At 56.4% G+C, this 21,968-nt stretch overlaps 2 protein-coding genes across 2 annotated transcripts; one reads left to right on the top strand and one right to left on the bottom strand.

Annotated features, from left to right (window-relative positions):
• Positions 1-309: 309 nt before the first annotated feature.
• Positions 310-4,763, top strand: LOC310922527 (uncharacterized protein; the record flags this gene model as incomplete). The annotated part of the gene is made up of 9 exons (XM_083883157.1): positions 310-1,072; positions 1,199-1,273; positions 1,389-1,484; positions 3,599-3,652; positions 3,732-3,767; positions 3,855-3,899; positions 4,090-4,239; positions 4,318-4,463; positions 4,594-4,763. 9 exons carry the CDS (start codon positions 310-312, stop codon positions 4,729-4,731), a joined length of 1,503 nt encoding a protein of 500 aa, XP_083739283.1. The 3' UTR covers positions 4,732-4,763.
• Positions 4,764-16,743: 11,980 nt separating this feature from the next.
• Positions 16,744-21,520, bottom strand: TMEM8B (transmembrane protein 8B). Its single transcript, XM_083882795.1, has 10 exons — positions 21,395-21,520; positions 21,001-21,260; positions 20,395-20,750; positions 20,010-20,106; positions 19,682-19,805; positions 18,199-18,341; positions 17,843-18,021; positions 17,610-17,756; positions 17,419-17,535; positions 16,744-17,230 (listed from the first exon to the last, which is right to left on the bottom strand). Exons 1-10 carry the CDS (start codon positions 21,424-21,426, stop codon positions 16,895-16,897), a joined length of 1,791 nt encoding a protein of 596 aa, XP_083738921.1. The 5' UTR covers positions 21,427-21,520; the 3' UTR covers positions 16,744-16,894.
• Positions 21,521-21,968: the final 448 nt, after the last annotated feature.

Raw genomic sequence — 21,968 nt, 5'->3', positions numbered from 1 at the left:
TAAAGGCCCTCTCCAGCTCTCTTGTACTTCTTCTGGTACTTAAAAGTCTCCCCAGAACCTTCTTGAAACAAGTGTGACTCTCTCGGTCTGACCTGCCCTACGGACTACAAGGGAAGACTGAGTATCCTTGGGGAACAGCAAATACTCCCGTGCCCTTCTCTCCAAGGAGCAAGGCCACGGGGTATTTGCTTACGAGCCCCTTTTCTTTTTTTTCTTTTGCATGGGACTGCAGCGGCATCTCAGCCCTGGACAACGGGGGCTGGAGTGCTCCTGCCCCAGCCTGCAGGGCTGCCGGCTGCCCCACCTGCCATGCTTTCCTACGGGGGAGCGGCGGAGCTCCCCGGACCGCCGGGGGCCTGCGGGCGGACCAAGGCCCTGCTCCGAGGTGGCGGCTTTCGCCGCGGGAGGGCATCTCGGCCAGGACTCCGTTTCCCAGGGCCCCTCGCGGGACTGCACATGCTCTGTGCGGCTCCCGGCACCTTCCGGCAGCTCCCGGTGCGGCGCCCGGTGCGGCGCAGGGACGTTCGGTGCAGGCCCCGGTGCGGCTCCCGATGTGACCGGCGGCGCGGATCCCGGGGCGGCTCCCGGCGATTCCCTGTGCAGCTCCCGACGCGGTTCCTGGTGCCCTTCCCGGCGCCGCCCGCTGTGGGATACCCTGCCGGTGTGCCCTCGGAGCTCACGGCCGAGCCCCGTCGCCGGCCCGGGCCCGAGCGACCCCCGCCTCGGCCCGGCAGCATGCCCCGGGGGCGGGCATGGACACAGGCGGAGGTCAGCAAGCTCCTGTCGCTGGTGGCGGGCTCGGGGGAGGCCGCGCTGCTCATGGGCTCCACGTCGCGACCCAACGAGGCGCTCTGGCGGGAGATCTCCCAGGGCCTGGGGCTGGACGGCTACAGGCGCACCGTGGCACAGTGCCGCTCCAAGTGGAAGGCGCTCAAGCAGGCTTTCCACTCGGAGCGGGAGACGCGCCAGAAGGCAGGACACCCCTCCTCCCGGATGCCACTGCACTACCGAGCCATGAAGAACATCTGGAAGGCGGCCGGGCAGCCCGTCTTTGGCGAACGGAGGATGTCAGGTGGGTGCTGGGGATGGGCGTGTGGGCTAAGCAGGTGGCTGGACGTGGGGTGCTGATGGAGCACTGGTTGCTGATGGGTGCTGCATGGACACCCAGGGTCTGTTGGTGGTCTTTCTCTTCCCCTAGACGTGGTGAAGCAATCCTCCAGAAAGTGCAGATCACCCCTTGCCGGACAGTCTCCATCCTCATCAGAGCCACCAGGTACCCGTGAGCTCAGGCGGCCAGAGTGGGGCTTGTCCTGACTGCGAGGTGGCAGACACCCCTCTTCCCCCAGTTCCTGAAGCTCTTTTCTGCACCCCTTCACGTCCTTCTCCAGAGCACAATATTGATGGGGACACCCCCAGCGCTGCCACCAGTGCTGCAGCACTGCTGTCAACGATGCTGCAGTGTGCGAAGGATGAGCCAGAGAACTGTAAGTACTGAGCTGCCCTGCTGCACTGAGCTGCATGGCCACAGCTCCAGCCCAAGCCTCTGCTTGCATGATGGGAATGGGAGGCTAAGAGGGCAAAGGGATCCATCACATGTCCCTCAGTGGGAATGTCAGTGATGGATGTGATGCCTTGTGAAGGCTGACCTGGAACAGAGACAGGACAGAGCTAAGAGAATGAAGTAGGTATTTATTGAAAGGCCTTTAAGGATACATCTTGGGCAATACAAGAGCCTGGCCAGGCTACACCCAAGGTGGATCCAAAATGGTCACAAAATGGACAACTGGTCACAAGGTTCTACACTTCTATAAGGTTTGGTTCATTTGCATATTAGAGTTTAATTGCCCAATTACTGCTTCTGGATCTGAAGTCTCATACTTGTTTTCTCTCTTCAGTCCACTGTTGTTTATGCTTTTGGGCCTGAAACTTGTACTCATTTTCCTTGGTCTTCAGCAGGAAAAGGATTTGTTTTTTCTACCTACTCTGTGAAGAGAGCTTACTAACACTTAATACGAGGCTCAGAACTAAACACTTAGGCAGCACAGAATCTGAAAAACGTGAAAGCTAAAATTCAAGGCATCAGGTGTGTTTGGACTTCTGTCTTTGCAGGCTTTGGCTCCAAACCAGCCCCAGAGCATGTGGGGATGGAGATGGCTGGGATAGGGCAGGAGGGGATCCCAGCCTGAAAGCATGGCAAGGCTGCTGGCTGCCATGTAGCAGATTATGAGACGAAAGGTCTGAAAGGTGCAGTGGCCCTGATACAGTGTAGGGATCTCATGGCTGGTGACATTGCAGGGCATGTGACTCCCTTTCCTTCAGCAGTTCCTGGCTCCTTAGTTGCCTAGTATAACACCATAAAGCTTCAGATGAGTGTTGGAGTCCAGGGCATCCCTCTGGGTGCCCTGGAAGGTCCCAGACCTCAGCAGAGAGGTCTGGGACCCGAGCAAGAGGGTTTGAGATCTGTCCAGGGGAGTCTGGAATCTGTACAGGGGGGTTGTAGGAGACCCTGGCACAGAGCCCAGGAAGACACCGTCTTTGATTTCAGTCCGTGGGAAAGGCTTCCAACATTGAGAGAAGAATTGCAAACCACAAAGGTGTGAAAAATAGTAGTTTAGCTTAGCACAGGGTGGAAAATTATGTAGGTTTAGGTTTTTAGAATGGAGCTGAATGGGAACAAGATGGAGGGTTTAGGGCGGTGCCCTGGGTTCTTCTTCTTCTCCCCTGGCCTCCATTTTCTGCAGTGACGGTGGCACAAAGTAGCTCAAGGAGATTAGGTCAGAGTAGAGGTGACCTTTTTAGTATAGGTCATAGGTATTGGCATGTAATTGTAAATAATAGACACATAATTATTTGTGTAAGAGGACAGCAACGCCCCATCTGGGGGGAGTCACCTCGCGTTCTAGCTGCTGTTCGGATCTTGGCCGGCCACATGGAAAATTGTAAGATAAAAAATAATAAACAATGCAAGAAACCTTGAGAAACAAGACCTTGAAGACTCCCTCTTCTTTCTTGTGACCTGGCTCAGGGCTTTCAGAAGGCAAAATACTCTCAACCACCTGAATCTCAGGAATTAACCAAACCCGGGAATGAGTTTGGGCTGTATGTGAGGGCCAGAGCTGCCTGCAGCTGCCCTGCTCTTCAGCCTACCCACATGCGTATCCTGCACACCCCTCACTGTTCACACTCCCGGGGATTTGGCACTGAGGTGATGTAGAATACATCTCTGACCCTGGTTTGTGTGGGCACCCTGACCATCTTCCCACACTGGGTAACTACCTTCTGTCTCCCCAAATTCCCCCTGCAGTTTCAAGTGGATGTGGGGTTCTCCTTCTCTTCCAGTCCTAGTCTGTTGTGTAGCGTTGCTGTGTGCTGCTCCGCTGCTGCTGCCTTCTAGCCCAGAGGTGGCTGCATTGCAGTGGTGGGTGAGTGACTCCTGCTTTTGTACCTAGCTCTGAAATGCATTGGGACCTCTGGAGCTGTGGCTAGGGCATGTCAGGCTGAGGGGCTGGCTGGGGCAAGCCCGGCAGACCCCAGACTGCTGGTGATCCACCAACATGTCCCTTCAGAAGGTGTATCTCTCCTCTCTGCTTTTTCCCAGCAGTTGGTGGGGACCACATTACTGGAGTGCCACCCACACCCCCTGCCATGCCACGTAAGGCTTTCCTTGCCCTGCTCAGCCCAGTAAACCCCCTCAGCCCCACAAGCAGGGTCTGATACAGTTCTCATTGCAGACGCCAGTTCCTGCTTCCCTCCCGTCTTCCCCCTGCGTGAGTACCAAGCCGTGGCTACCGTGCTTGTGTGCCCTGGGACAAGGGGTGGCTGTAGCTCACAGGCTGTGTCTGCTCTCCTTCCAGGCTGTCACACTGATCTGAAGCAGGAAGGAGCTGAGGGAAGGGCCAGTAAGTGTCTGCAGCTTTGAGCAAGTCCTTGTGCTCCAGGGCTCAGCTCCATCCTGTCCTGCCAGTGAGAAGGGCATGGGCTCTCAGAGGCAGTGCCCTCCCAAGGTTCTGTGTCATAGTCAAGCTAAATTTAGGGCTTAGGTGTCTGCATCGCTCTTCTTGTTTCCTCCATGCCAAGCTTTTATGACAGGTTTTCCTGGTGAGATGTCGCAGAGCCCTGGGATGGAAAGAAGAAAGGAAATGCTGCCACTGGATACTGCAGCCACAGGCTCCCATGGGACAGCAGCCATGAGCGAGCAGCCAGCAGCAGCTGAAGATATATCAGACACATGTCTCAATGGTGGGTGCTCCCTGCAGCTTCCCAACAGCCTCACAGGAAACTCTGGGAGAAGTGCTACTGACCCCTCTTTCACTGCAGGGCCTGGCGTGGCAGGCTTGCTCCAGAATGTCCAGCAACTGCTGGTGGAGATCCTGCAGACATCACGACAGCAGCAGGCACTACTGGAGAACCTGGCCAGCAACACAGCTTCCCACCTCCACCACCTCTCCCACAGCCTCGAGCAGGTGGGTGAGACCCTGCACCAACTCCTGCTCCGTCCGCAGACCCATCCTGGCCCCATTGACTGCTAAGTCCCCCATGTGCCCCTTTTTGAGGGTGTGCTCTACTCCCCTGGTGCCCCCCACACTTCCCCAGATCACAAAGAGGAGCCTCAGCTGTCCCCTTATGCCAGGTGCATCCTTCCATGAGTGCACCGTCACTGGCCCCAGGAACAACAGCTTTGCTACACAGCCATGGCACAAATCTTTATATCAGAGGTTCCAGATATTTTGAAAGTTTATACTAGAGAGACAGTCTAATAAAATTAAAAGCTTTTCTAACAGCAGTGGCAACTGACCAGTTCTTTCACCCCTCTGGGGAATGTTCACCTTCTCACTTTCGAGATGAGCATGAGGGGAACTCTGCTATGTACAGACTCTGAGAAACTCCCAACCCACACAGACAGGGCAGATGTAATTTTTTACCCTTTACAGCAGCGCCTGGGGTGGGCAGCACATCTTCCTCGGGGGATGTGCTGCTAGGCTGTGGAGCAGAGCTGGGCCACTGCCAGGAGTGAAGGCCAGGAAGCCCAGGCTGCATCCTATTCTGGGGGAAGACGCTGGGGTGGGTGGTGCTGTGCTGGGGAAGCAGTGTGTGCAGCAGCCACAGTCCCATTGTGTCCAGGTCCTTGGCGGGTTTCTTCTGGGGACAATCTGGGGCTTTCACAGCCAGTGCTGTGGGCTTGCCACATGATCTGGTGAGGCCCTCCTGCTCCTCGAGGGATCCTCCTGCTTCAGTACATGGATCATCACCACATAACAGTAGCTGCAGACATGCCATGGCATGTTGTGCCTAGAAAAGGGGCCTTTGGACCCTTGCCTGGACCCCACCACCTTCACCAGTTTGTGCACATCCTCCATGGGGATGAGGCAATGTGCTGTCTGCCTCCAGAATCTCTTTGCCTCATCCAGGGGGGTGCATCGTGTAGACATCATGAAAATGGTTCTGCCATGCCAGATGCAACTTGCTGGAGGGCTGGCAGGTGCCCTGCCCCTTCTCCCAGAAGAGGAGGGAGATGGTGTAGAGGCCAGTCCATGCCAGATCAAGGCTGGCCAGGAAGGTGGGCGAGCAGTTGTCTTAGTTCAAAAGCCAGGTGTCTGCCAGGGAAAGCCAGAGCCTCCCTTGGAACGGAGAATGTAAACCCCCTCCCTCCCAATTATTATAATTTTGAAATTAAGGGGTCTCAGACAAAGATATGGGGCTAGGGATAACTGTTCTTGACTAGTATGTATGTAACAAGGCAAACAAAACAACAACTACACCATTTGCAACCAAACAGAACCCAGCACCTCATGAGGGCCTTCTCAGCCGAAACGGGAAGGGATGGAGGAGAGGCTTTGCTTCACGAAACCCTGGGACAGTCTGATCCCGGTGTCCCTGCCGGACTCTGAGGAGCACCAAGCTGGAATGGCAGGAATGAGCAGAAATCCCGGGCTGGTGGATGGGATCTATCAGAAACTCCGCAGTGTTGGCTGGAGCTGCGGCACGTCCCGGCAGGGCAGGGAGAGCGGGGCTGCCGCGCAGCAAAGGCCAGAGCAGCGGCTCCTGCAGGGCAGGAAAAGGCGAGCTTGGAATTCCTGGTCACACGAGCAGATGGTGGTAGGTTCCCTAGGACTGGGCTCCAGTGATGATAGTGATTTCTCCCCACAGTAAGCAACAGCCTGATGGTGCTCCTGATGCGAGAGAACACAGCTCCCCCAGCCCCATCCTTTATCTGCCCCCAAAACTCGCATTATCTTCTCCCTCTGAGAGAAAATTCCCGCAGAGGAAAGAAGTCTACATAGGTGCTATACTTCTCTCCTCTGGCCACTTCTTTTGCATCCACAAGTATTCAGTTGTTAGTTTGCTAACAACTTACGGGAAAAAAGTCTGTAAGTAAAAAACAAATCTAACCCCCAACAGCAGTCCATGTTGAAGCAATTGTCATCCCATCTTGAGGATGTATGGATGATGGATCCACTGCCTGGATGCTGTGCACAACCTTTCAGGGTGAGGTTGCAGTACATGTCCCTGTAGCTCCCTAGCTAGATGTCCCTGAACTCCTGCCCTTCCCACTGCACGCCCTGGCCCATTGCCTGCCCCAACGTCTTCCAAGAGTTTGCCAGGGCACCCCACATCTTCCAGGTACACATGGCAGCTGGCTGGAGCACCCCATGCGTGGCCAAGCCATGGAGAGGGGCACAGTCACAGGGCCCAATAGTGAGGTGACAGGGGAGCAGCAGGTGTCACAGCAGAAACGAGCGACAACATCACTGCCCAGACATCATCTGGCAGGGAAGAAACATGGGCGAGTAGTGCTGGGAAAGCCTGTGACCCCCCTGGCACTTTCCCTCATCCCATACCAGCCGTGCCATACCCTGGGTTGGAGAGAAAGACATGCCACAGAGGCATGCTGGCCCTGTGATGCAGCGGGCGGGGGGCCGGAGTCTATGGGGGCTGCTGGGAGCAGGGCCAGCCCTGGTGGGCATGATGCTCCCACCATTGCATACAGAACATCCTCTGTGCTCCCAAGCAGGAGCAGAAACTGCCTGGCTGCTGGCCAGCGGCTGTGGCCCCAAGCCTCACAGTGATGGGGCCACTGCCTGCAAACATCTCTGCCCTGGATTTCTCTTCCTGGGACCTATCAGTGTGAGGGGAGAGGAGAGGAGAGGAGAGGAGAGGAGAGGAGAGGAGAGGAGAGGAGAGGAGAGGAGAGGAGAGGAGAGGAGAGGAGAGGAGAGGAGAGGAGAGGAGAGGAGAGGAGAGGAAAGAGAAAGGTGGGGTCTCCCTTCCTGAGTGCTGCTTGCACTGGGCTGTGGTTGACCATGCTCCGCACTTACCTTGCTGTGCTCCCCATCATTCCCACTGGATGCCCTGTTGTACTCCCAATCAGCCTGCTATGATCCCTATCATCCCACCACACTCCCCAACATCCAGGTTTGCTCTCTGGCATTCTGCCATGCTCCTCACTTGAGTCTACAACTACTCCTTCTAGCCCTGGGACACCACAGCAGCATTCCTTCAACTCTGGGGTGCTCTCCGTGCAGGTCCCTGGCAGGAGGCGAAGGGCACAGTGAGGGGTGCTCTGGGATGGGAGTGCAGGAGGGGGGTGGCTGCTGAGGAGCGTGGTGTTGCAGCCGGGAGTGAGGACGGGGGGCGGGGGGATGTCCTGGGGGCTGCGGGTAAGGGGTGCGTGGGATAGCAGCGGAGGTAGAAGCGGGACATAGGGACGAACTAACCATGTACTAAGGGTACACAACGATGTGAGGTACTGGGAACCGGGGGTTTCAGTGCGGGTGCAGTGAGAGGGGCGGGGCATTACAATGAGGGGCGCATTGAAAGGGGGCAGTGGGGTGTACAGTGGGGTGCAAGGCTGGCAGGGAAGGGTGCAGGGGGTGCAGTGAGGTGCAGTGAGTGGCACTGAAGGGTGCAGAGGGGTGCCGGGTGTGCAGCAAGGAGGCGGTGGGGCGGCACAGGGGCGCACAGGGAAGCGCTGGGAGCGCAGGGATCGCGCTCTCCGGGGTGCAGCTCCCTGCCCGTCCCTGCGGGGCGTGACCTGGCCGGAGTGACAGCTCAGCGGCCAATAGGAACTCGGAAAGGACAGAGTGGGCGTGTCTGGTGGGACACGCCACCCAATCGCAGGGGCCGCGGTGGAGCGGGGGCGGGGCTGCGCGGGACGTCCCTGGCGGGGCATCCCGGCCGGGGCGGGCCCGGGGCTCCTGCGGGCGGATCCGGGGCGCGGCCCGCGGGGGACGGGGTGGCGCCACCACGGCACGGTGTCCCCAGGCCGAGGGGCTCACCCACCGCCACGCCCCCGGGGGGCTGTTCCACTCACCGCTGCTGGGCAGGCGTGGAGCATCCTGCCGGGGCCAGGCCGCGGCACTCGCACGGCGCCCTGCGCTCCTCCGCAGAGCGTGCCGTGCCTCAGGCTCCCCGTACTCCCCTCGAGCGTGTGCTCAGGGCGATGCCAGAGGGGCAGGGCTGCACCCCAGCCTCTTTCCGGCGAGCCCCGGGCCCTGGGATGCCGCGCAGGGGGCGGTTCCCGCAAGGATAACAGGCTGGCACCAGGGGAGGCAGGTGTGGGAGGGTTTGAGGTATACACAGCTGTCGCCTTTTCTCGGGGTGTCCATCACAAGCCCTGCGTGGTGAGCCTCCCGCACATGCAGGTGTGTTTGCACTTGCAGGGCTGGAGTGAGCCAGGAGGACACAGGAAAAAAGGGCGGGCTTCTTTTGGGGCATGCAAGATCTTCTGCAGGCTAGAAATAAAAGTGAAAGCACCAGCATGCCTCAGCAGGATTTCACTGTTGCTGTCTGGTGGCCCAGGGACATTGAAAATACTGCTCTGGGCAGCCTAGGCCATACAACTCCTTCTACCTGTGTCACACACAGCAGCTTGCAATAGGGCAGCTGAAACCCAACAGCCAACTAGAATGGATCCCTGGGGTGGTGAAGGGTAGGGGGGAGGATTTTTTCCCTGTTTTTAACCCGTTCTGGAACAAGCCAAAGCTGTACCACTCTCCTGATCCTCTCCCTCCTGCATGGCCTGCCCCAGTCCAGAGCCTGTGTTTAATATCTAGAAGAGTTGAAATAATCAAGTTGTTACCTGCCGGTGGCAGCAAGCTCTTTGCCCCTATACCTCGTTCCCAGCCAGCACACTGTGACCTGGAGGTGGTGCTCTGTGCCCACTTGAGCCCGGTCCCATCTTGCAGACCTGGGGTACAGGTAGTGTGACCCAAATGGCTGCCCCGAGAGCGGCTTTGGGCTGTGTCTGTAGTTGGCTGCTAATAGTTGAATGCTCAGTCCTGTGTCTCCCCACCACATTAGCCACTCCTCTTTTCTGTCCCAAAGAGTGCCCCAAGGCCTGGGGTGACCTGGTGAGATGTACATAGAGCCCCTGGCAACAACTCACCCTGCATCCCAGCTCCAATGGCCACCCTGATAATGCCCCTGGCCACAGCAAAAGCATGAGGTATTTGCATTAGGAACAGGACATGGCTCTTGAGCCTTACGAAATTCTTCTCATAATCTCCAAACATTGTAGGAGAAGTTTACCATGGTGAATGTGACTCCCACCAGCACCCTGCAAACACCCTGCCCCTGCGCCCTCATGCTGCTCCCTTTGCCAGTGGTCAGAGTTCACACCTCTGCCCTCTCTCCCAGGCTACTGGATGCCCAACCTGCTTCCAGGGATGGGCCTGCAGCCACTTGGGCAGGGTGTCCAGAGGGGTGGATGTCACTGGGATCTCAGGCAACTCACCTGGCCTTTTGCCCTTTATTGCACTTTCTTTTAAGAACATGATGTTTTTCAATGGAAATAGAATCACTTTCACCAGCAAGTATTAGTTCTTCATGTGTGGAACAGAAGGCAATGACAGAGTGTTTAGTCTCATGGACATGACCTGAAGGTCTCACATACCACAAAACAGCACCTAGAATCTCCTCTGCCAAACAGCCATCCAGATAGGTTGCAGTGCAGCATGGATTAGGCAGAGGTATAATTCAAAAATCCAGAATTTAAGTGAAGCAGGAGAGGGTGTCTAAGGACAAGGAAAGGAAGCTGCTTTGATGTGCATCAGGATGTTTATCTTGATATCAAAAGCCCTAGTTCTCTTTTTTAATGAAGTGGCTCCTCCCTTTGAAGTGGATCCTCCTGTGCTGTGCATGGCTGCAGCTCAGGGAGATCCTGCACAGATTCACACTCCTCAAACATTAATTTTTCTCTTGTGATTTGCCTGAAAATTATGAGACCAAAGTGAAAACTCAGGGATGAGAGCAGACAAGCTGCCTTTGGACCTGCCAGACAGAGGACAGGGTCAGATGGGTTTTTGAAGGCAGGGTGCAGGGAGATGCTGTGTCTAGGAGCACTTGGCACCTCCCTGCAGCAAGTACAACCTCGGGGTGTACAAATATTTATGAGGTCTCTTGAGAGGAGGTGGGTGTTGCTCCAGGTCCTCCCCCACAACAGGGATGAAGCCTCCAGCTCAGATTATCCACCTTCCCAACAGGAGACGACTTCATTAGTTAATTAGAGCAACAATCCTCATGGGCTCATCTGGGATTTGTAGTTGTGCTGGCAGGAGATTTGCTGACTGTAGGCAAGCCCTGGGGCAAAGCTTCTCAGGAGGACTTGGCAAACAGAGCCCTCAGGGACTTACCTCCCTTCCTGCTGAGCCAGGAGTCTCTGGATTGCACTTGTTCCAAGCCCATTTAATTTTAGCCAAAAACATTCCTCTTCAAAATGCAGAGCCTTGTGTTTTAGCTGTGGAGGTGATGAAGCAAATTTATGTAATGTAAGAATAATCTGTAATATTCCTCTCATTGTAGGCACCTCTTGCAGTCCAACAGAAAGCTTCAATATGATTTCTTTAATACAGTCTCCATTGAAAGTTCTGTTCATACATAACAACATATTGCTTAGCACTTGGGACTCAAGGGAAATTTTAGTGGTAGTGTTTGAGTGGGGGAAAATGATTTTTAAGGGAAAACTTTAATCTGCAAGCCATAAAGGGAACAGTGGCTTTGCATCCTATGGACAACGTTCTCAGCCTCTGCTAACATGATTTTATCTTCCTCTGCAGGCTTGCTTCTTAAGATAAATTTATCTAGGACTGCATTTGGTGTAACAGCTTGATTTCTGTTGGTGCAAGGCTGATTTCTCACAAGAGCAACTGCCTTAATTTCCTACCAGTTGACAGCAAGTGCAGCTGCATTTTGTACTTGTAGACTTTGTCCTTGCAATCGCAGCCCTTCCCCTAGTCACCAGCCAGGATGTGCCAAGGCTGCTCCTGTGGGCTGTATGTGTCTGCTTCAGGGATAGAACAACTTGACTTCTTTGTCCTAACAGAAAGAGCTTGCAGGATTCACAGATTCTACCCCAAGATTCATCCAACGGGATAAATCTGAGCTGCAGCACCCTGATGCACCCCTGGACATTCCCAAACTCTCATTGCTATGGCAACAATTTAGCAAATTTAGCACTGCAAAATTATTTACAGTTTTTAAGCCGTTGCCAAGATCTTCCTCAAAGGCTGTTTGGGGGTTGTTTTGCTCTGTTTTTTCATGTAACCTTCCCCCACCCCTTTCATGTGCTCTTCATTTTGGCACAGCTCCCTTCCTTGAGGAATGACCTTTACCACCCATTTGCTCACTTTGCTCCTTGGCCACGCTGGCCTTGCAAATCTTGTTAAAGGACATGTTCATTTACTGGAAGTCTCCAGCATGCAGATCTGAGTAGTTCTCATGCTGTCTGCAGGCAGTCTGCCCCCCTGGCTGCTCTATTAATTTCTCTTAGCAAGCTCTCTGATTTCTATGCAGTTCTCTTGATGAAGTTAAGCACGACTCAAGTGGTTTTTCTGCTCGACAGAGCAGGTCTTCAACAGCCCTCTTCTAAATTGCCAGGGATAAAGTCCTGAGTCCAGTCCCCTCACAGTTTTCTCCACCAATCTCTCCAAGAAACTCAATTAACAGCAGCTGAAAATCCAGTCCCCCCACAGTTTTCTCCACCAATCTCTCCAAGAAACTCAATTAACAGCAGCTGAAAATCAAGATGCTTTGCATCACCACCACATTTTCCTGATTTCCCATGTCTCAGTGTCCCCCTTTCCTGTCTGCTGCTCCCTTCCAGCCATGTGACCATGGCAGCTGCTGTTTGTCCCTTGACAAATTCTCCCTGCAATGCTCTGGTCCCTGTGGGTACAGCCAAGCATTTTGTCCCTCATCTCCAAGGCCTCTGAAAACCCCTACTCTTACGCCAATCCAAGCATGCCCTGCCACCCTTCTGTTTCACTTCTCCAGGTGTTGTGACATGATGTGCTGTTGGGACAATGCTGGCTCTCAGTGCCCTGGGTCCCCCTGAGAACTCCTTGTCTCTGCTGTGGGCTGACTTTGTCATGCTCAGCTCTGTCTCAGTTCTATGGGACAAGTACCCATGGCAGGGTGTTTCTTGGGAACAGGGCACTGGAGAGCTGCCCCATGGCACTGGAGCTGGCCTTTCTCCCTATGTAGCTGCATCTCCCACTTGTCAGTGCCTGGCTCCTGGTCCTCACCCAGCATGCAGCAGACTGGGGCTGAAGCTTTGAGGGGTCCCTGATCCCATCCCCTAAAGGCTGGGGATGGCAGCAGGGAGGATAAGACCTAGAGCTAGGGCATGGGGGAGAAGGAGGAGTGAGCAAGCAGGTTGTGCATGGGTTACCCCAGGGAAAACAGGGTCCCTTTGCATGCACAGAGTTGTTCCCTAAGGCTGTCCGTGGAGCAGGCACTGCCTGCAGGGCTGAGGGACAACCAGGGACTGAGCAGGGCAGGCAGGTCCAGTGCCTGTGAACTGCATGGTGGTGCCAGCCATGGGTGATGGATAGGTCTGTGTGAGAAGGGCAGTCAAGCCTTGCTATTCTGATGAGAAAATCATCGAGTGGCTGCAGGGTGCTTCAGGCAAACTGCAAAAATAAGAGAGCAGCCAGGGCATTCTCTGAGCCCTTCATCATTCCCAGAGTGGCACAGTGACAGCCATGTCCGGCCAGGGAGCAAGCTCTGTCTGTATCCACCATGGGAATTACATTGACTGGGGTGGAAAGGATTTGCCTCCCTGGGGTCTGGCAGCACAATGACCAGGAAGGCTGAAGGCTCTCAGAGCAGGTATAGGGGATCTGTTGCCTCTAGACCCAGGATTTCATGAAGATACAGGGAGAAAATGCTGAAGCAGGGACAGCAGAGTTATGCATCCCTCTCTACACACCTGCCTGGGGACTCACCAACCCCCAGATGACCAATCTGGTGACACAACCAGCCACCCTTCCACCCACACCTCTCAGCCACGGTGGTTAACAAGGAGTACAGCACCCTTGTGCACCCTGAGAGACCCCAAAACCTTGGACTTCTCACCAGCCCCTACCTGCCTGCTCAGGCACACATGGGCAGGGAGAGGAGGAGGGATGCAGGGTCCCGCCTGCATGCACGCAGTCTGCTGCAGGGCTCAATAATTCAGGCCTGACACATTAAAGTTGCATGGCATGCAATTGCCATCTGCAACGACAGACTGCGTCAGGGCTGCTGGGTGATGAGTTCGGACAGCAGGCATTGGGCAGGCAGTGGTGGGAGGGTCCAGCAGCCCCCAAGGAGGGCAGAGTGAGGGCAACAGGCAGAGTACCTCTTTAATGTGGATTGGGGGTGAGGAGGTTTGGCAGGAAGCACAATACCAGTGTTTGGGATGCACATTTCCAAGAAACGTATGTTGAAGCAGGCCCAGTGACACTGACGGTCTAGCAGGCAGGGTGAAGCTGGGATGCAGGAGGCTGGATCAGAGTGATACTATTCCCAGGGCTGCTGCTTTCTCATGCATCCCCTGTGCCCCATGGATCCTAGGTGTCAGGACAGAGGCTGTGAAGACTTTTGTTGCCCCAAGTCAAAAACCCACCAAGCCAAAAACACACCAAGTCAAAAACCCTACCCAGCTGTGTCTGTCCCTAGGTCCCTGCCACTACCTGACCTGATATGGCTTGAATCCCTCCCTTCTCTTTCCAGCATTGAGGAAGCAAAGCTCTTCATCGGCTGTTCCGGGAGTTGGTTGCCATGGGGATGTCAGATGTACCTGGCTGTTATAGGGATACTGTTGCCATGGTTACGTGGTTGCTGTGCCTGGTAGAGGCAGGGATGAAGCATCGGGAAAGCTGTTTACACTCTGGGGGTGGGAGTCACAGAGACCCCAACTCTCTGAGCAGGAGCGGAAGGCAGGAGAGTCCAGCCTTCACCCCAAGTGCATCCTCATGGGGCAGAGGCTGTAGGCTATGGGGAGCCATGACAGAAAAGCTCACGAGACCCATAGGGATGAACACACTGGTGCTCCTGCCTTGCAACAAAGGAGGGATGACTGAGGGGAATTGGAATCTCCCATGGTGTGTCCCAGCATGCTCCCAGACAGGCTTGGTGGGAGAGGCACACATGCCTCCTGTGCTGGGTGTCCCACAGGAGAGACCTGCTTCTCTATGCTTGGTGCCTGGAGCAGTGAGCAAAAAACTTTTCTGTCCTGCAGTATGGTGTGTTCTACACTTGCAATGCACTGAGATGTGCTGGCCTCCTAGGCAGGGGAATGGGTTCCTGCTCACCCTGGGGCTGGGAGATGAAGTGGAAATGGGGATTCCCAGCTCTCAGCAGGCAGCCCATGGGCCCCCAGGGATGAGCTGGGCAGGCAGAGAATGCCTGGATCCCCTCCAGTGCTGCTTGGCCAAGCTCCCTCCCGGGCAGTGCAGTCAGATGCGTGGCCTGTCCTTGAGATGAAAAATGCAGTTGCAGGTTTAATTAAAAGGAGAGGGAGCTCTGAGCCGCACCAGTAGCCCAGAAAAGCAGAGACTAGCAGAGCTGGTGTATAGCTCCTTCAGGCTTTCCTGGGCAGCTCTCTTGGCTAAAACCCCTGCCCACCTCTTCCAGGACCCCTCAAGGGTCCAAGCCCACATGTGTCACCCCCATGGTGTCTGCTGTGGGGCAGGCCAGAGGCTGTGCATCTGCAAATTTGGCAAGCAGCAGGTTTGCACTTCAGCCCTACAACAGTGAGACAGGGGATGAGGGATGTGTAAAGATGCTGCATGCAGCTCCAACACCTCCATGAAACTGGGGTGCATTGGTGTAGAACAAGCTTGTGCCCAGTGTGCACTCCACTCCACCCTCTTGCTGATGTGAAAGCTAAAGCTGAGCTTCTCATCCTCTGGGGGCTGCTACTGCCAGTGGGGTCCAATTGGACTTAATTAAAAAATTAATCCTTAATCTGCCACCTGGCCAGACCAGACAGGACATTCTTTGTGGCAGAGGGCTGGAGGGTGAGCTCAGGGGGGAAGGAGAGTGGCAGATGCAGGTTCCCCAGTCCTTGTACAATGACTGGGCTCCTGCCCCAGCGCAACACAGCACCCCTCCACACCAGGCTGGCTCCCCATGGGCACATCCCACACCAAGGCCCAGAGACAGAGGCAGCAAACCCCTGAACCCACCAGCACTGCCATGGTCCTCGACAGCTCATCCCTCCTTCTGCTCTGCCAATCCCATCCCCACAGTCCTCTTCCGCTGCCCCCACAGACCCCTAAGCCCACCCTGCTCTGGCCAGCTGGGGCCCAGCTCCCAAGCAGCAGTTTTAATTAGATTGCAATCCTATTACATAGCTGCCTGCCCGCCTGCAGTTGCTAATCCTGTTAAGCATCCAGTAAATCTCCCTGTGCTGAGCTCTGTCCCCATGGGCACAGGGAGGGGGGTTGCTAGTGGGTGGGCTCTACTGAGCTAGGATGTGACTGGTAGGATGCAGAGCTTTGCCTCAGGATTCCACTGTGAAGACCCCTGCAGGGCTGAGAAATTCTCAGGAGATTGGGGTAGTCCCCAGGGGGGTAAGAAATGTCAGCGAAACTTTCCCTGTCCTCCCTGGTCCCCCTTGACCCCTCTGAGCTTCTTAAGCAGAGTGAAAACCTCCTGTCCTTGAGGCACACACAAAGCCCAGGTGTCTGTCACCACACCATGGTCACCACTGGCTGCAGTGGCTGCTGAGCTCACGGGTCTGACCCATTAGACAAGGAGCAGGGGCTGAGAAGAGGCTGTCCCAACTGGGTCACAGGGTACAGTCCGTGCAACTCCCTCCCACTGCAGCCCAGTGCCCTGTAGAGACAGGGCTGGTGGCAACAGCAGGGACGTAGGGTCACTAGTCTAATTTTCCTTGGGTGTAGCAACATGTGGGGTGCTGAGGTAGGCTGCCTCAGGCAGTGGGGTGCCACCAAGAGGCTGTGGGCTCTTGAGGATCTGGCTCTTGCAGGCAGAGCTCTCTCCGACCTGTGCACTGCCTTGGCAGGCAGCACCAGAGTCATTCCCCAGTGGCACCTACCCCCACACCTATGGGCTCACCACAGTCCTGCAGGCTTGGAGAGGATCCCAGATGCCCCGGAACAGCACTGCTTCATCTAGGTCACACATTACAGCCATCTTGAGAGAGCACAGTGCCCCAACAAAGACATCCCAGCCTGGCAACCTGTTGTGCCAGGAGCCAAAAGACTGCAGCCTCTGCTCCCCACCTCTTGCCAGCCACTTTGCTCTGTGTTGGAGCTGCATCAGCTCCAGAGCAGCCACCACAGAGTAGCAGCACTGACTGAGAGCCAGAGACTGTTGCCATTCTTCCTCTCCACACCCAGCCACATCCCCTTAGCAACTCCATGGCCTGGAGAATGTGACCCAGCTCAGCCTTGAGACCCCACAGCTCTGCCCCAGACTGAGCCACAGCAACCCCTGGAGACAAGTTCAATCAGGCTGTAATTGGAAGAACAGGGTGACACAGGTAGTTGTGTGCCTGCCCAGAGGAGTCCTGGCACTCCCAGAGATGGGTGGCCAGCAAAGAGAGTGGGTGCCAAGCCCCACAGGGCTGCTGTCCATGACAGAGGAGTTTGAGCTGGTGTCAGCATCAGCTGGTACAAATACTGTTGATGGAGGCCACAGCGGGGTCGACAAGCCCCAGCTCCTCCTGCTCATTGACGCAGAGCTGGTACCCACATCCCTTGCGCCGCGGCAGTGGCCCCAGGCGCCTGCTGGGCTTGGCACGGGGCGGCAGCAGGAAGCCGACGCTGCCGGCAATGAGCAAGTGCCAGATGCTGTGTATGTAGAAGTAGTTCTCCTCTGTCTCCACGAAGGCGTAGAGCAGCACGGCCGCCGCTGCAATCAGCGCTCCTGGGCACAGGTAGAAAGCCCAGCGCTTCCAGGTCGGTGGATAGCAGTGGCGGCGACGGATGGTGCGAGCCGTCTGTGGTGGTGAAAGGACAGGCTGGAAGGGGGGCCCACAGCAGGGACAGGCACAGCTTCTGTGCCATGGTGACATATCCCTCAGAAGCCAGGGGATGGGGTTCATGGGGAAGGCAGCAGAGGGGAGTTGCTGGCAGGGGCAGGATGCTGAGCACAGCCAGGATGGGAACATAAGAGACACCATCTTACCCAGGCGACGGCCATGATCCCCAAAGCAAAAAGGCTGGGCCCCAGCAGGTTCCAGAGCCCATGGCGGTCCATCTGCAGAGCCATGGAGAGCAGCATGGCTCCCAGCAGGTACAGCACCTGTGGGGCAGTGGGGCACCCATCAGGATAAATCTCTTCCATGCCTGCCCTTCATGCCCCCTCCCCACACTTGCCTGCTTGACTATGGGCTGGAGCCGGGCCATGGCGATGACAGTGACCCAGACAGACATGAGAGAGCCCAAGAAGTCACAAAACTGCAGCACATCGTACTCCATGATGCAGAACACCACAATGCCCGGCTGGTCGCAGGCATGGTAAAACTGGGGTAGCAGAGAAGGGGTGTAAGAGCTGCCCTGCACACCCCCAGCCCCTTGCCTGCCCCTCAGCTGCCCCACACCACACTCACAGTGGAGAAGAACATGGTGAAGATGTAGACAGCAGCTTCTAGGAGGTAGTGGCTGCGGACAGCAATGGCCACGGGAGGCACAAACATGACATTGCTGAGGCACAACAGCAGCGTGGAGAGGAGCTGGAAGCCATAGGAGAAAGCCTCAGCGTTGTCTGTGCAGCCCCAGCCGTTCCAGCCTGTGACCAGGGAGAGCTGCTGTCACCACTGCAGCACTTACAGGGGCTGGGGGGGGTGGACCAGGAAACCCCCTTTCCAGCACCCTGCTGAGACCTGGCATGAATGGATACCGGGATACAAGGCCCACAGAGAGAATGGGATGCTGGGGGTCTGTGGGTGCCTGGCTCAGCCCTCACCAGCTTTGCACTCGCAGGCAGCGTACAGGTAGTTGTTGGTGCGCAGCAGCTTGCACTGGCCATAGATGCCACAGTCGTTGATGCAGGGTGAGAGGTAGGTGCGCAGGTACACCTCAGCTGTCACGTTGGTGCAGGGCTCAAACCTGCAGAGTGAGAGAAACAGGTCAGCCCTCACCCTGTGCCCTTGAGCAGCTCCTGCCTCTACCAGAGCCACCTGTCACACCCAGACTTGGCAGGTGATGGGAGATCCAGGGAGTGGACAAGCTTGAAAATTAGCTTCTTTTGGTGCTGTGTATGGTAGCTGAGAGCTGGTCCCCAAGGGTCCTGTGTGCTTCAATTGTTTGTGCCAGCCTGAGTGCGCAGGAGGAACATGGCCACACTTAAAGCCCCTCTGTCTTTAGCAGCACACTCAGCTGGTTCCTGTTACATTTGGGTTTTGCTGTGCAAACACTATGCCCTTCAATGCCCATGTGTGAACCTGTCAAGGAAGGACTGACTGTGACTGGCAACTCAGCATGAACTAGAAACATGGCAGACGAGTCAGGACAGGCACACCAACCCCACTGCCTTGCGCCGCCCATGCACAAGACACTGGGCACTGCCAGCACCTTTTCAGCTCTAGCACACCAGGAGCATAGGCAGCCCCACAGGCAGACATCACGTACCAGCTGCTGGCTGGGCACACACAGGCACCCCAACATGCACAAATATGCACATAGTGCCAGCTGCTTGTGTGTCTGCTGTCCACTGACTGTATCCTCACACAGTCAAATCTGCACATATGTGTGTGCAGAACATACACAGCCCTGACTGCTTGAAAAAAGCCCTGAATGCTTGAACAAAGCCCTGAATGCTTTTGCAAACCAAAATATGCATGCAGAGCTGGCTGCACATATGCACCCAAGCATGCATGCAATGCTGCCTGCACATTTGCACCAAATGTGCATACAGCACCATCCACACTCATGCATCCTTGCACATACAGACACACACACCAGCCTCACTCATCCACAGGGTTCCAGGCAGACATAGAGGCCAGGCATAGAGCCACAGCACAGGACCAGTCCCTGGAGATGCTGAGCAGAGCCCCAGCCTGACCAGAGATGGCCCCTCACATGCAGAGCAGAGCCCTGTCCTCCCAGCGACAGCCCAGTCCCCTCCCAGGAATGGGTACAGATGGGCCCTGCTGCGGAGGCGGAGAGGCACTGACAGATGCCCAGTGTTCGCGAGCTGACAGGCACTTCCTAACCGCGAGACAGAGGGAAGAGCCGCGGGGACCCACAGATGGTCAGGCAGACGTGAGATGGAGCCATCCGTGCCCACGCAGCACTCCATGGTGACACACAGCCCGCAAAGCCACATGAGCGGAGACATGCAGTGCAGGGGACAGACACACCCACAGACCCACGGCACACACAGGCACATGTCACAGTGATAACATCCCCGCTTAGGTCGCAGGGAGGGGATATGCTGGGGCACTTACCCATGCTCTGTGGCACAGAGCGAGCGCAGGCTCAGGTACCAGCTGCCTGTCTGTGGGTAGGGGATCCGCAGGCGGCTGAGGCTGGCTGTGGCATTAACGGAGAGCAGGAAGCCTGCCAGAGACTCTGTGGACCAGAAGAGCTCTAGGTGAGCAGAGCAAGGTGCAGCCCCCTGCCCTGGACAGAGCTGGAACAGGGACAGAGTATCCTGTGCCAGGCTCCAGAGCCACGTGCCCCCATGCAGCCTCCCCTGCCACCCAGCCTCTTGCCAGACACTGCGGGGTGTGACCCCGTGGACATGGCAGGATGGACATGCACAGCCCAGCCTACCTGTCTCACAGGTGACCGAGGTGTTGTCACTGGATGTCAGTGGGACTTCATGGTTTAGACACCCAAACACTGTCACATTCTCACCACACAGGGAGCTCTGACGGCAGAGGAGATGGCCTTAAACCAGGGCTAGGGATGTCCCCTGCTCTGACAGCACTTGGAGCACAGCACACCAATTAGCAGTGCCCTAACCCACTGCCCTTCACCCAAGAACACCCCAAACCTGGGCCTTGGAGCACCTTAATCCATTCTCCATCACCCAAAAACTTCACAACCACCCCAAATCCTGTTCCCTGCCCTGCTGCAACCTGGACATCACCCATCTCCCATCCTCCCCCTGTCCCAAGCTACCCTGCCCCATTCAGGGTGTATGTGGGCACCTCACCACATTGAGCCGCAGTTCCAGGTTGAGCACCCCACCACTGTCCAGCACTGGCAGGAGGTTGATGACGAAGACAGCGGGGCGGTCAGGCGGCACTGACACGTTGGGCCCAAAGAAGATGTAGAAGTGCACGGAGAAGGTGTCCAGCTCGTTGCGCAGTGTGGGCCGGACAGGCCAGCACCGCTCTCCAGCATGTGAGGTGACAGGAATGGGGACCGGGTGCTTCGTGTCATTGGGGCTGGTGGGTGGAGGGCTGTCCCCCAGTGCCAGCCCGCCCGCGGAGCCAAAGGAGTGGGGCATGTTCATGGAGGCGCTGGAGGGCAGGAAGGGTGGCCGGGCCAGGCTGGGTCGGGAACAGTCTGGAGGGACAGAACCATCAGCCTGGGCACCACACAGCTCTAGCCCCCTCTTAGTTTCCACCTTCCCTTCTTGCCCGGCATTCATCTCCATTTGCAACCTGGCCCCAACACCTCACAGCATTCCCATCCCAGCAGAGCCAGGTATAACCCTGTGCCCAGCTGCAGACAGATCCTGTGGGCATCCTTTAACCCCCACACCAAAGCAGAGCCAAGACCATGCCTCCATCCGCACCTCCACATGCACCCTCACCTGTGAGCTGTACGGTGACCTGGAAGGAGACAGTGCCTGGCACCCCAGGGTGTTTCTCCACGAGCACGTAGTACCAGTGCTGCCAGAAGGGCAGGTCCTGTGCCAGCTGGCAGGGAGTGTGTTCCCGGCAGTCCAGTGTTGTAGAGTTGTGCAGGGGGGGAGCCTTGGCCCGCACACGCAGCCAGAGTGGGCAGCCCTCAGCCCCACGGCACCGCAGCACCTCCACGAGCACTCGTGATGTGTAGCTGGGCACAAAGACCCTGCGGGACAGCAGTGCCAGGTTGTGCCCATCGCTATGGACTAACAGAACTGGGGAAGGAAGCCAGAGGGATGGAAAACCTTCATCTTCCCACCCTGAGTATGCTCCCTCCTTAGGAGACCTTCTAGCACTCACTTGTAGAGGCAGGAGCGGTTGTGGGGAGCCATGCTCTGCTCGGTGACATGACCGGGGTACAGCACAGCGATGTTCACCAGGCGCTGCACGATGAGCTGTGGCTGGAAGAGATACTGGCACTCCTCGTAGAGCCCCTGCACCAGAGGAGAGTCAGCACAGGGCAAGGGGCACAGTGCATTGCCCTACCTGGGACACCTGCCCTGGGCACTGCCAGCCCAGAGCAATCAGATCCCAGCCCTGCCCCCCTATGGTCCCTCCAGGCCCTTCACCTTAACAGAGATCTTGCCCTCATCTTTGGGCAGGTGGGCAGCCAGGAACCAGTCCCCGGGCAGCGGGCTGGTGACATTGAACACTCCCGTGGTGCGGTTGGGCAGGGTCCAGGTGAGGGTCAGTGCGAAGGAGCCAGGGACAGCCGTGTCCCTGGGGAAGTGCGTGTGCAGCGGGTTAATGACGGAGGGAGCCCCTGAGCGGAAATACCTGCAGGAGAGACAGCAGTCAGCAGGGTGTAGGCTGGGCATCATGGCAGGGCCAGTATGTCTTATATGTGGGTGTCTTCCTCTATGCTTAAAGACAT

Source organism: Zosterops lateralis (assembly GCF_965231275.1).
Source record: "Zosterops lateralis genome assembly, chromosome: Z".
In the NCBI taxonomy this organism is placed as follows: Eukaryota; Metazoa; Chordata; class Aves; order Passeriformes; family Zosteropidae; genus Zosterops; species Zosterops lateralis.
The sequence above is the reverse complement of the archived record's forward strand: the minus strand, read 5'-3'. Positions and strand labels throughout refer to the sequence as shown.

Bases quoted from the DNA above. Each gene is read 5' to 3' on its own strand.
- TMEM8B (XM_083882795.1), bottom strand. From the start codon at position 21,426: ATGGCTCCCCACAACCGCTCCTGCCTCTACAA. The intron at 20,107-20,394 runs GTGAGGTGCCCA...CTCTGCCGTCAG, and splicing joins TGGAACTGCGGCTCAATGTG to AGCTCCCTGTGTGGTGAGAA. The intron at 19,806-20,009 runs GTAGGCTGGGCT...TCTGGTCCACAG, and splicing joins CTCGGTCACCTGTGAGACAG to AGTCTCTGGCAGGCTTCCTG.